A 14,041-nucleotide genomic window follows, 5' to 3' on the forward strand; every position below is an offset into this window, starting at 1 on the left:
TGCCCCATTTTATCTGCACTGGAACAATGCAATTTCCACATTTTGACAGCCACTCAGACTTGATTTGACTTGTGAGAGAATTTAGAGAGAACACCCTATTAAAGCACAAAAAGCCATCAATCAATAAGAACAGTTGGTGCAATTAAGTGTAACATTAAAGATTTATGATGCTCATGAAGGGTTTACTTATGCTTTCCATATTAAGGTAAAGATAAAAGAAGTGCCAGTCATAAACCAAAAATTGTTAAATTAACCCATGTTATCATGCAACCAAATCTGATAAAAGCAGAAGTTGAAACAGGCAAATGAAAGCATATGTTACACAGAAAAATTGAAGCCTGAAGTACAAACTGCAGAATATGTTACTTAAAAGTGTGTATATTTGAATCTCACTTATAGAAAAGGCAGACAGTGGCATCGCTAGAGGAGTGCAGGGTGTGTGGACTGCACTCGGGGTGTGTGTGTCACAACTATTGGCAAAAATTGTTATTTGAAAATACCAAGATTATCACATCATCATTCAATGTGTAATTTGATGCAGAACGCATTGAAACAAACCACATTGAAATATCTGTATTCTATCAAATGTTATAGCCAAATAACCCAAAAAGGTCACACAATGCCTTGTAACTAGCTGTAGCAAAACTGCCTGTAACAAAAAGTGGGTTTCTTTATCTCAAAACTGACCAATGAGACTGATTGTTCCAAGAGCCAATGAGGTGTTCTTATGACACAGCAGGAACCCAATAAGGTGTTAGTATGAGTCAGCTCTAATTTCCTTGCATCAGAGCTAATTCTAGAATTCTTATTCAGTTGTGTGAGTGTCATCAAATTGGCCACTGGTTTTTTGTTGGTTACTGATTTGTTGGCCGACCCATATTGTTATACATTAAAATAAAAGAAAGTTAATGGGGGTTATACCATCCCTATTGATGCCACCGCATTTAGGTTGTGTGTACTTATTATTTATTTATTTATTTAAGGGATTTATGCCCAACCTTTCCACTCCACTTAAGGGCCCCCAAGGCAGCTTACAAAATAATATTTCAATACAATAAAAACAATGCTAATATAGTTATTATAAAACAATTAAAACCATAAAAACAATACACAATTGGATCACAGTCAAAAGATGATTTAGAAAAAGCACCAGTCCCCCCAATGTCAACATTTAAAAGCTTCTGTAAATAAAAAGGCCTTGAAACCCTGCCAAAAAGACTCCAAAGAGGGAGTTGTTCTCAATTCCAGAGGGAGGTAATTCCACAGACGGGGTGCCACCACTGAGAAGGCCCTATTTCTTGCTGCCATCCCCCTCACCTCTACTAATGGCAGCACAGTTACAAGGGTCCCCTCCAATGACCTGAGAGGACAGATAGGATTATATGGAAGAAGGTGGTCCCTCAAATACCCTGGACCCAAGCCACAAAGGGTTTTAAAAGTCAAAACTAGCACTTTGAATTCAGCCCAAAAACAAACTGGCAGCCAGTGTCTGCTGAAGTAACAGTCTGACAGAGTGGAACCTGCAAGCCTCAGCAATGACACAGGCAGCTGTGTTCTGCATTAATTGCCGTTTCGAATCATCTTCAGAGGCACCCCCACATAGAGCACATTACAGTAATCCAGCAGTTTTCAAACTGTCAGGGAGAGTTTGAGCCGCTCTAAGTTCTTGCGCGGGCAGGAGGGGAGGCACCGGGGGTGGGGGGAGGCAGCGGCACGATCACCAGGATTGCGCCGCTCAGGGGGGCTGCAGGGGATTGGGTCCACTTACCTGAGCTTCCTGGGGGTGCAGGGAAACCTGCACGACCTTCTGCAGGGCTCCCCGCAGTTTCAGAAGTGAAAGTGGAGCGATTGCGTGCCACTTCCGCTTTCGTGGAGGTGGGGAGCGATCACTCTGCTTTTGTTTTCAAAGCTGCAGGGAGCCCTGCAGAAGGTTGCGCAGGGCTCCCTGCATCCCTGGGAGACTGCAGGAGGCTCAGGTAAGTGGACCCAAGCCCCTGCAGCCCCCCTGAACAGCATAATCCTGGGGATTGCACCACTGCCTCCTCCCTGCCTCCAGGCTGCCCCTGCCCCTTAAGGGGAAACAGGCCAGGGCCCACAGCCTGGGGCATCACAACGCCCCAGTTTGAAAAGCCCTGCAGTAATCTAATCTATATGTCACTAGGGCATAGGTCACCGTGGCCAGGTCTGAGCAATCCAGGTATAATCATAGCTGGCAAATCAGCTTAAGTTGAGAAAAGGCTCCCCTCACCACAGCTGCCACCTGGGGCTCTAGGAACTAGTGCAGATTCAGGAGAACCCACAAGCTGCGGACGTGCTCCTTCAGAGGGAGTGCAACCCCGTTCAGAACATGCTGATAGTCCAATACCCAAGCCATGGACTTCCAGACCAGGAGAATCTCTGCCTTATCAGGATTTTTTAATTTTGGCTTGTTCGCCCACATTCAGCAAATGATGTATGATACTGTTGACATACAATGTATGACATACAATGCATGACATTGTAATTTATTCTGTATGGTGTAGTATGGGAGGAAGTCCATCATGGGGGTGATGCAAAGAGCTCTCACACTGGGTGAAACAGACCCTAGTGACGCTACCTAAGGCAGGGGATATCGTATTCTCATATTTGAAAAGCAATGGATCAAAAGTTGAAGGTCAATTTTTAAAGATACATGCCTGTTTTGGGAAAACTTGCAAGGAATAGCATGAAAGAGAATATTACCTCCACAGAATCCATTAGTCCTTGCAAGAGTAGCTTCTGGTGTGGGAAGTCTCCATCCCCCACTGGAAAGTAGCCAAGTGTCTGTATGGCTCGTTCTTTCATCTGAAAGAAATTAGAAGGGGTTCTTCTCTCAGTTCAACATGGAAACATTTAACATACAATCCCCTAACTTCAAAATCACATCAAATTCACCTTACCGGCAGAAAATCACTTAATCACACACTCTCCTCACATACTACACTGCTTTCTCCCCTCTTGTATGGAAATCCCCCACTTCTTATTTATCCAGAGATAGCCATGATACAATGTTACAGGTGCATCAATGTTAGTCTAAGGCAGGGCTTTTCAAACTGGGGTGTCGCAACGCCCCAGCCTGCGGGCCCTGGCCCCTGCCCCCTTAAGGGGCGGGGGCAGCCTGGAGGCAGGGAGGAGGCAGCAGCGCGATCCCCAGGATCGTGCCGCTAAGGGGGGCTGCAGGGAGCCCGGCACGACCTGCAGCAGGGCTCTCCGCAGCAGTGAAAGTAGATGCAGAGTGATCGCTCCACATCTACTTTCACTGCTGCAGGGAGCCCTGCTACAGGTCTGCAGCCCTGCAGCGATCGCTCCGCATCTACTTTCACTGCTGCGGGGAGCCCTGCTGCAGGTTGCGCCAGGCTCCCCTGCAGCCCCCCTGAGCGGTGCAATCCTGGGAATCATGCCCCTGCCTTCCCCCGGCCCTGCTGCCTTCCCCCACCCACCCACGCAAGAACTTAGTGGCTCTCAAACTCTCGCAGAGAGTTTGAGAGCCACTGGTCTAAGGCTATAACACCTACACACACTTTCTTGGGAACAAGCCCTATTGAACACTATGTGACTTGCTTAGTAGATATGCATAGAATTGTGCTTTAATTATAGATAAGTACAAACCAGTTCAAAAACTTGCTACTAAGAATGTTTTAAGGTTAGAACTGATTACTGCTATCATTAGTGTAGATGCAACACTACACAATGCTTAGTTTGGAAAAGGGAGGAAAGGGGAGAATTTATGCCAAGAAAAAAGAAGGTCTTAATGAAAGAAAAGTGGTGCTTAAAAGGAACAGAGAGAGCAGATAGTGCCAGCAGCACACTGGTTTCTGGCAAATGATTATCATTTTAAAAAATCCCATCCATTATCCACCCCACCCGATTTCTTGTACTAACTGCCACTGCTTGCAAATCACCAAATTCAGAATTTAACTATGTAAACTGCATTCAAGAAACAGAACAAATCCCAAGGACTGGATTTCAGTGCATTGGATCCTACATGTTCAAGACTATACAGAAACAATCATTCAATGCATGAACCATTGGGCATGAGCATGTGTTTTGGGATTGGCCTACATTACAAGCTTTGCACAATCCAGCAACAACTGATTTAGGGCCCAGTCCTAATAGACCATAGAGCCAGTGCTGAGCTCCAGCACTAGCACTCAGTGTCGTAAACATGCTGCAAAGCACATTTACGATACTACAGGAGAAGGGAGCACCAGCACTGCGCCTAGCAGTGTGGGAGGGGAGGCAGAGGCAAAATAGCCAGCGCAGACTTGAGAAGCCGCATTGTGGGGCCTGTGCCCTTACTTGGGGGAAGGGGCTGAACATCCCCCCTCCAAAGAGATCTCCAGCGGCTTACTGGCTCCCACAGGATACAGTGGTCGCCATTTCGGCATAGAGTTGGGCTGTTAGTCAGAAGCTATCTACAGTGCAGACAACTGGGAATCACTTGATGACATGCCTGAAGTTGCATTTGCCCTAGGTTTGACAAAACACTGCATTTTTCCCCTCTTTTTTGATGATCTTTCAGACACAGAAAGACATGTCTGCTTTACAGGGTAAAATTAAAGCATACATAAAATACATGAGGCACTAAAACAGCATTGCAAAACCTTACTTTATTTGTTTCCTTGCCCGAAGGAATCCTGGCTAGTAAGCTTTCAACAAGATGGAGCTTTGTAAAACCAGAGCCCTCATTGGGGATGGGCAGAGCAGCATTCCGGCCAATTTCTCCCAATGCCGTACAAGCAGCTACTGCCAAAAGTGGTGAGGTACTATCCAAAAAAGAACCTATAGAGAAAAACCAAACAGGATGAATTTGATTTCACCTGTAAAAGCCAGTGGTTCAAAGTCAGACCATTAGTCCATCTTAGGGTGCAATCCTATCCCAAGCTGGAACACACAAGCCAAGAGGCTTGTGCTATATCCAGCATAGGATAGGGGCCCAAAGTGGCTCAGCAAGAGGTAAGGGGAAACTTTTCCCCTTACCTCTGAGTAAGGCACCCTGGCCCCAATGGGTCTGCTCAGACTTGTGCCTGAGGTGGCACAAGTTCGAGGAGAGCGAAGCAGCCACTCCGAACTCTCATGGAACGGGGGTTGGGATCCAGCATAACTGCCAGGTTCCAGCCCTGCCTCCCATTCCCCACCCGCCCCCAGGGCCACCCACAGCCCCCCCCTGCCCAGGAATGCCTCCCTCCCACCTCCTCCCTGCCCACCCCAGGATCTTGTGTCAGCTGAGCTCGGCCAACATAAGACTTGGGGCCTCCATTGGTGCGGAGGCTTGTGCATGCTGGCCTTGCTGACTCACGAGGAGGTGCAAACATGCCATACAGCACGTTTGTGACCCTCCTGGGCCAGCACTTGTGCCAGCCCAAGAGAACCTCAAGATTGTGCCCTAAGTCACCAAAGTCTACAAGGACTGACAGAAGCTTGCCAAGGTTTCAGTTGGGTTTCTGCCCTTCCTAAAGGTGCCAGATTGAATCTAGGATCTTGTGCATGCAAAGCATGTGCTCCACCACTAAGCTATGCCTCCCACCTAAAAAGTGAACTCTCACCCCAGCAGTGTCTTTTCTAGTGGCTGTCTGCTGGTGTTGCATCTTTTTAGATTGTGAGCCCTTTTGGGACAGGGAGCCATTAGATATTTGATTTTCTCTGTAAACCGCTTTGTGAACTTTTTGTTGAAAAGCGGTATATAAATACTGTTGTTGTTGTTGTTGTTATTTCAGAATTTTAAAAATATATTATCTTTTGTTCCTTATTTAGTAATCTTATTCACAAAGCCATGAACAATTTTAATATCGTTAAAATTTGGGTCACCAGGGACCACAGAAAATAGGCTACAAATTATTTTGGCCATCACTGCCATAGGTAATGCACATCAACACAGTCTGAAGTGTAGCTATAAAGCAGCCATTTTCAACCACTGTGCCATGGCACATTGGTGTGCCGTGAGTGGTCCACTGGTGTGCCACAGGAATTTGAGGGAAGGTCATTTATTATTAGGGCCAATGGGGGATGTGAGCTCCCACTGGCAAGCATGGTGTGCCTTGTCAATTGTCAAAAACCTGATGGTGTGCTTTGACAGTTTTAATGCCTTGTAAATGTGCCATGAAATGAAACAGGCTGAAAATCACCGCTATAAAGTACTGATACATTATTCAAGTTTAGAACTCTACTAGATGGATGTATTTTACACTGTGTATTTGCCTTCAACCAGAGAAACCTTGTACAATGTAAAAATAATAATTCCCTAAAAAGAATTGAAAGTCAGCACAACATAGCACAACTATGTCATACTGCACAACATTTTGTTGTTTGATGCTTTGGCATTTAATTCTTTTTAAAATTATGGGTTAAAGTTACAGCCCACCATTATGCCATGAAAACCACTATGTCATACTGCAACAGCATAGACTAGGGAAAAGGAGATTTTAATGGTTAAGAAAGACGCTTCATAGGTAAAGTGCAAAAGATACGGATTAACCTATAGTTTCTGTAGTTGATTTTATCATCTGATCTTGTTCTGGAGAAACGATGGTATTTGGATCCTCTAGGTCATGCAATTCTGCCATCCTGGTTTTCCTTTTTGACAAATACCGTCCAACTGTAAATCCTAAAGCCAATAAAGATCCATGTTGCATTTCCAGATTCTGCAGACAAAGAGCAACAATCTCAAAATGAAATACAAGTCACTAATTAATACCCATAAAAGCTTAGAATAGTACAAGACATTTTGCAATAAATTCACGCAGCTAAAAGTTTACCATAGTCCTATGTCTAATGAACTCAGCATCATCCCAGGACCTCCTGGCACCTCTGGTGGGGCAACATGGTGATGCAGAAACATTACCCCCCCATGTCACAACATCATCCCCATGACTGTGCCCGACTCCCCCCCCCCACCCTGTTTCCAGAATGGCTTCATTTCTGAGCCAAATGGAGCCAAGGGTGGGCCCAAGTTCATAGCCCATGAAACACCCAGAAAGCCCAGAAAACACCCAGAACACCACAGGTGAGCTCTGCCCCAGTCACCCCCTTCATACGTTACTGGACGAAATGAATGGCAAAATTCCAATCAACTTGAATGGGGTGAGATTTCTACCCTCTCAATGGAATAAATATTTGTTTAGATTGAAATCCTCAGTAGGTTTCAGTGAGGTCCATGGAGATGTCTATGAATAAACTATGGCTTCAAAAACACTTTCAGTTGAAGGAAACAAAAGGCAGGGGATGAATATGCTAATATACACAATCTACAGTCTGTCATTTTTGCTTAAGGGAACATAAAAAAATAAACCTCTCAAAATATTCTCTATTACAACACAACATTCTACAGAATAAATTCTCTCTCTCCAAAATACAATGGTTCAGCTGAATTAAGAACACTTTGGGGCATACTGTAGCATTGCTATATTTTATTATCATTAGGAAAAATTACATAAAACAAAACAAATGAGGCTAATTATACTTACATAATTGTCTTTTGCTGTTTTTATCAGATGATGAACTGATGTTTTAAATTCATTTTCTGACACTGTTGACAACACTACTGAATAAAACAAAGCAGCCAACTCCCGCATTTCTTCCTTATTGGTATTCATAAGGCTCTGAAGGGTTTAAAGAGGTGGGGGGGAGATATGTTGAAATGCTAGTAATATACATTTTAGCAATAAACAGGCTGATCCAAAAGCCTGATAGTCAATATCTGCATGGTATGTTACCCAAAGTTGCAACTGTAGGAGGAGGAAAAATGCAATATCGAAGAACTCTGCATCAACTGCACCTTTACACGGTGGTCCCAGCATCATACCTGTGGACAATGCAGGCCAACCAAGGGCCAGATCAACCAGGGTGACAACGGAAGGAAGCAACATACATCCAAGCTTTGAGAAGCCCGTGAGAAGAATCTCTTCCAATTCCAGTGTTTTAGTTGCTCTTGTACTAAAACAAAATCCGTTGACTTTGAAATTTATTTTCAAATCATGACATGCTTAAAAGGAATTTCTATCATCCTTTTTTGTTGCATCCTTATTTTGCTTTATCTTTAGAATGTTATCATATGTTTGTAACGTCACACCAGCATCCCTATAGCTCACTCTTTAAAAAGGATCCCTGTGTGATTTATAGAGTGAGATTTAAGTCTCACTTGTGAGATTTAAAAAGGAATATACCAGGAAATACTGGGACAATGCAGATGCAACACTGGTTAACTGTTAAGAGTCAAGACCCAGCCTTAGGAACATGCACTTCCTCCTCCCATTTTCTCCCTTCTAGAGAGAAAATTTTCTCTCCTGAATCAACCACAGTTAAGGAAAATGTTGGGTTCCCATTTAACCAAAATCTGAAACAGTTTAATGTAGCAGGTGGGAACCTAGTTCTGCACAAAGATCTTTTTTGCTTAATTGTGACAATATTGTTCCCCTTTCATTCTTTTCCCTTTGATTTAAGATAATTTTCTTCCAGCTAACCCTTTCTATGCAAATACAAACCCCTATGTTCTACAGAAGTGAAATGTACTGAAATAAAGTCACATAATTTCATAGATTGAAATTAATGGAAACGGTTGAAAAGCAGTTTATAAATACTGTTAATGATAATAATAATTATTATTAGAAGTTTAACATACCTTTATCCAATCCATTTTGTCTACAAATCTTGCAGCTAGCTTTTCAGGATAGACTGAAACAACCTCCAGGAGACAGTACATGACTGGCAAACCTATGTAGTAGATATTTTTTAAAATGTTACAATAGCAAGGGACAAAAGGATAATATTTTTATTTAACTACATAGGTTAATAATATATTTACTGTATTTTGATTTCTTTCATTATATCAAAAATAAACATGCAAATAATTTTACAAATATATGTTAAGATTGCACAATTTTCTTCAAACTAGAACTAGATCATACTTTCCAAGACAAGACAATTTGCAAACTTGAATCTTCACAATGAGCACTACCAACTTTTTTAAAATGAGATCTAGAATTTTGAGGATACTATAAATAAGAGTGAATCAGGGCCCAACCCTAACCAACTTTCCTGCACTCATGCAGTCACAATGCAGCCCCAAGCTAAGGGAACAAATGCTCCCTTCCCTTGAGGAGGCCTTCCTGACTGCCCTCCTGTTTGTGCATGCCCCTTTGGCACAGCTGCATCAGCACTGGAAAGTAGGATTTGGGTCCTTAGTCACATATAACAATATGATGTTGCTCTAGTGTGCCATATAGTGACTGGTAAAAATATCAAATGCAACATTCCACATGATCAAATGCAACACCCCACATGCACAACACTTCACCAATAGGAATTTACAATATCCGGATGGTCCAAAAAAAAGACTTAAATCATTCTGAAAACTTTTAGAAGGCACAATATACACAGTGTTGACAACATTGTACATGCACTTCTGGAGCTGCTATGTGCTTTAGCAATACTTAAATGAAGAAAGAAGCAAGCTGCTGAAACCCAAGCCAAATCCTACCATGCATGATGTACATTTCACTCTGGTTCAAGCAAAAAAGGGAAACTGTGATCCATAGGCTAAACTCACTTATGCCTAGAGCCCAGAAATCCCAAGGTCAAAGTTCATTTGATTTTGGGATAAACTGATTTGGTATAAACAATTTTAATTGTTGAAATAGGCAGATGTTTAAAAACAACATACTACATTAAGTTTTGGCAATTTGTTTGTTTTAAAGAGCACAGTGGATTTTTTTCCCTTTCCTAACACATAACACAATTCTGAATGGCACTCAAAAATTATGTGTCGGGAAGGGTAGCTGCATCACCAAGGACTCACCCACACAGAACCCGAAAGCAGGAAAGATGGAAGAATGAGTGGCACAGCTGCCAACATCCCGCGATACTGGAAGTGATGCCACTTCCGGTGTCGCTGTGATGAGAGGAAGTGATGTAAGAGAGGTGTGGGGATAATACAAGAAAACTGGAGGCAATGGAAGCATGTAGTACAGCAGAAATACATGGGGCCATTAAGGATGTGATAAACCTAGGGTACTCTTTTTTATTCAGAATGCAAGGTTAGAAACTATTTAAAAGAAAGAGCAGCATAAGGAAACAGACTTCTGAAGAGAAATTAGTCAACCTTCATGGTCTCTCTTTGAGAGTCTGTCCTCTGCACATTTACCCCAACCAGCAGATAAGGGGCCATACAAACTAGCCTTTAGTAACACATTTCAGGTGTCCATGACTCATTTCAGAAGACACACCTCTGCAGACAGAGTGAGGTTAGAAAATCCTACAATATATAAAGAAAAAAGAACCTGTAACAGTAGGGCTCTCAACAGTTAATAGTCACACAGAACGTCAATGTCCTCAACTAGAGACTTCTGGATGCCAGATAACAGACACATGGGAAAGGCCATGATCATCATGCCTTTTTGGCCAACTGCTGTTGGAAACGGAACGCTACACCAGATAGACTTTAGACTGTTCCATCAAGATAATTCTTATGTTCTTAGGAAAATGAACTTCCTGCACACCTGACAGATAGCTGTACCTGAATTTGTGTTTGGAAACAGCACTAAGAGCTCATTTATAAGGTGCTTTTATGAAGTCGATTACAAGCGAAGAGCTTTTTCATACAGTACTGAGGCTCATAGTTTCTCACCTCCAACACCAGAGAGCAGCTGCTGAAGGAGACTTATATAGATCTGTACAGGGTTGCTTTCACCAGTCTTGGAGGAGGAGGAAGAGGATGTTATAAAATGACCAGACAAGAGGTTTCTTATATAACGGCCAATGGCTGGAGCATGATCTTGCATATCAGCTAAGCTTTGAGAGGTGGGCACCACTCCAGCACTGTGAGCAAGACACATTCGGAGGTACAGGACTATCTGAGCAAAGACGACAAATGATAAAAGGTTGAAAAACGACCCAATAGATACAAGGAGCAACCATCACTAACCATCAGTAAGATACAAGGAGCAACCATCAGTAAGGGAGGGGCCTGTCTTTATTATCTAAGTCGCAATTCCTTATTTAATGGGTTACGTTAATGCATTAAATATATTACATAGCATTTTATAGTACTTTAAAACATTAAAAAAACCTATTCTTTAAAATAGCCCTGCAAGGTAGGTCACTCCAATTATCCCCATATTGCAGGTGTGCACTGGGAATGACATACCTATGGTCACCTAATAAGTTCATAGCAGAGGTGAAATTTTAAATAGAACTTCTTGGTTCAGAACTTCCTGGTTCAGAACTCAATCTCTTAGTAACTATTCTATACCAGCTTTCTAATTTAGGCTAATAAAAAAATCGTCAAACTGGGATGGAATAAATAAGATAGGAATCGGACTTCAGTGTCCTCCATAGCTTCTTACTCCTTCCAGTGACTAACAGAAACAAAATAATTATGCAAAAAAAAAAATGTACAATTACAAAATTAGCACGGGTTTTCTTGATAACAGAATTTACCAAATTCTTTTTTCTCCCTCTTGAATGGAGCACACACAGCCCTGATTTTGCCTGAGGTTTATAACACCAGCTCTCAGAATTAAATGGAAAGAATAGAGCCCTATTGTTTGAACAACAGATTTTCAAATATTTATCAGCATAGCTTTAGAGCATACCTGGGGAGGGGTGTTTGTATTAATTGCCTTCTGGGAACAGAAGATACTGGCAATAATCAGTTAATGTGTATCAGAAGGTCCACTGTTTTCATGCTGACTACCATGGTTAGGGGAATAGATACATTTTAAGGCTTGCCAAAATGCACACAGATCTGGCTTCCCCAAAGCTGAGCACACAAAAACATACCTCTCCATATGTAGTTGGGTTGAAAGGCATGACTGTAGTTCCTGTCATATATTTAGCAGGAGTTTTCATTCTGTGAGAAGCCTAAAGAAAAAGACAAGAACATATCTGACAGAGATCCAGGCAGCATCCGATAACAATCCCAATGCACAATTTAAAATGTATTGCTCAACACCATTTAGTACGTGCATGAATGAAAGCAGCTTCCTATGCTTCCTCCTTGTAAAGGCTTCAGTACAAGTTTTTGAAAATGGTGTTTTCATTTTATTCAGAAGTAAGGCCATTGTGTTCAGTTAGGACTTGGGCCATAAACCTATCTGACTCACTGGAAACAAACACCTCTAGCCCAGCCTTTTCCAGCCACTCTGCTGTGGCACATTGGTGTGCTATGAATGGTCCCCAGGTGTGTTGCAGGAATTTGGGAAAGGGTCATTTATTAGTAGGGCCATTGGGGAATGCGAGCCCCCTGCTGGCAGTGTGGTGTGCCTTGTCAATTGTCAAAAAACTGATGATGTACCTTGACCATTCTAGTGCCTTGCCAGTGTGCTGTGAGATGAAAAAGGTTGAAAATCACTGCTATTTACAGACAGCGGTTTCACTTATCCACTGATCTGGGAGGACTCTCCTCCCCACCCACTACACGTACCTTTGTTTACTGTAGTAGCACTTGCAGCACAGGTGCTTCTTGCTTATATTCTTCCTTAACTGAAGAACTGAACATGCAGGCAACCAGTCTGCATGCTAGAGGGTGATTAACAGATCTGGTCGTGGGCCAGGTCAATTTGGAAGTGGCTTCTGTGTCGTGCTCCATATTGACTCACAGCTTCCTGGTTGTAGTGGGCCCACAACCCACTGTGGACAACAAAGTGGGTCGTGGAGGTTAGAAGTTTGGGAATCACTGCTCTTAACTATTCTCTGTGGCAGGTGCGCTATTTTAACTAGAGTATTTACAGATTTTGCCATACCAATTGGGAAAACAGAAGCTGACATACTGTACCTTCTCTTGAATATACTGGACCATTTCAGGGAAGGAAGGCATCTGCTTGCCAGCACTTTCCTTTTCATTTTTACCAGGAAATGTTCTCAAAGCCCGTTGAGCCTCTCCATGTACTTCCTCCCGTCTTAAAAAAAATGTAAAAAAACATGCAGTAAAGTGTACGTACACACATACACAGAATATATGTTATTTCCTCCACCATTCCAATTAATGTATTGAGTGAAGAAATTTAAGAAAGGACAGGGTATGTTTTATGCTGAATTTTTTTGAGAAAAATGTAACAGAATTTGGGGTCACCCAACAATGTTGATCAGCTGTAGACTCCAGATAGCCAAAGTAAAATACTGTTTTCACACAATGCATAATTAATTTGAAGTACTGATTAACACAAGATGTGATGATGGCTACTAGCTTAAATGGAGTGCAACAGGAATTGTTAGTAACAGACTTGAAAACAAGAAATTATTCTTTTTTGCCACAGTCACTGCAAAATGTGGCAGGAGACACTAGCATAAATGGTTTATTTCTTAAAAATGAGATAAATCCATGGAAGAAAGGTCTCTAAATGGCGATAAGGCATGATAGCTAATTGAGGATGCAATTCTAACCCTTTATGTCAGTGCTTTCCAGCACTGACATAAGGGCAATGCAACTCTGAGGTAAGGGAACAAACATTTCCTGACTTTGACGAGGCCTCCGGGAATGACATCCAACTGCCGGATACAGCACGTGTCCCATTGGCACTGCTATGCCAGTGCTGGAAAGCACTGACATAAGAGGTTAAGATTGTGCCCAGAATCACCATGTTCTGAATACCAAAGGATACTGCAATCACATCCTACTTATTGGGTTCCTGGAAGTATCTAGCTGGCCGTCATTGCTAAGAGAATACTAGAATAAAAGAACATTTGTTTTGATGTAGCAGGGCTCATCCTAAGTTTCAAAAAGGAGCAGGAGATGATTAGCAAGTTGATGAATTTGACTCCCATGTGAATTCACCTTCTACTTAGGTATCAAGAACTGGCACCTTGACTCTATCTACTACATACTAAACCATCTGTTACCACTCCCAAACTGTATTATAACCACCCCTGACAACAAGTAGAGAAAATTCCTTGCTTCCATGAAACATTTATGTCTGAAATTTTGGAACAGTCCCCATCATCATATCTTTGATCTACAAAATCCAGCTTTAGAGTTTCTGTTTTCTTTGGTCATAACCACAGCAAGCTTCTTCTCTCCTTATCAGCTTTC

The 14,041-nt window shown here is 42.3% G+C and overlaps 1 protein-coding gene across 4 annotated transcripts in view; it reads right to left on the reverse strand.

Moving 5' to 3' along the window:
- Positions 1 to 14,041, reverse strand: part of ECPAS (Ecm29 proteasome adaptor and scaffold) — an 85,717-nt gene that overhangs the window by 35,664 nt on the left and 36,012 nt on the right. For 3 of the 4 annotated variants that reach the window (XM_066613625.1, XM_066613626.1, XM_066613628.1), the window contains 9 exons: positions 12,788 to 12,911; positions 11,794 to 11,874; positions 10,640 to 10,865; positions 9,812 to 9,904; positions 8,636 to 8,727; positions 7,482 to 7,616; positions 6,494 to 6,659; positions 4,628 to 4,800; positions 2,722 to 2,823 (listed from right to left, as the gene is read on the reverse strand). In XM_066613625.1, coding sequence (XP_066469722.1) covers positions 2,722 to 2,823; positions 4,628 to 4,800; positions 6,494 to 6,659; positions 7,482 to 7,616; positions 8,636 to 8,727; positions 9,812 to 9,904; positions 10,640 to 10,865; positions 11,794 to 11,874; positions 12,788 to 12,911 — 1,192 coding nt within the window. The remainder of the gene's footprint in view (positions 1 to 2,721; positions 2,824 to 4,627; positions 4,801 to 6,493; positions 6,660 to 7,481; positions 7,617 to 8,635; positions 8,728 to 9,811; positions 9,905 to 10,639; positions 10,866 to 11,793; positions 11,875 to 12,787; positions 12,912 to 14,041) is intronic. The other variant, XM_066613627.1, reaches the window with a different exon arrangement.

Source organism: Tiliqua scincoides, chromosome 2 (assembly GCF_035046505.1).
Source record: "Tiliqua scincoides isolate rTilSci1 chromosome 2, rTilSci1.hap2, whole genome shotgun sequence".
Lineage (NCBI taxonomy): Eukaryota > Metazoa > Chordata > Lepidosauria > Squamata > Scincidae > Tiliqua > Tiliqua scincoides.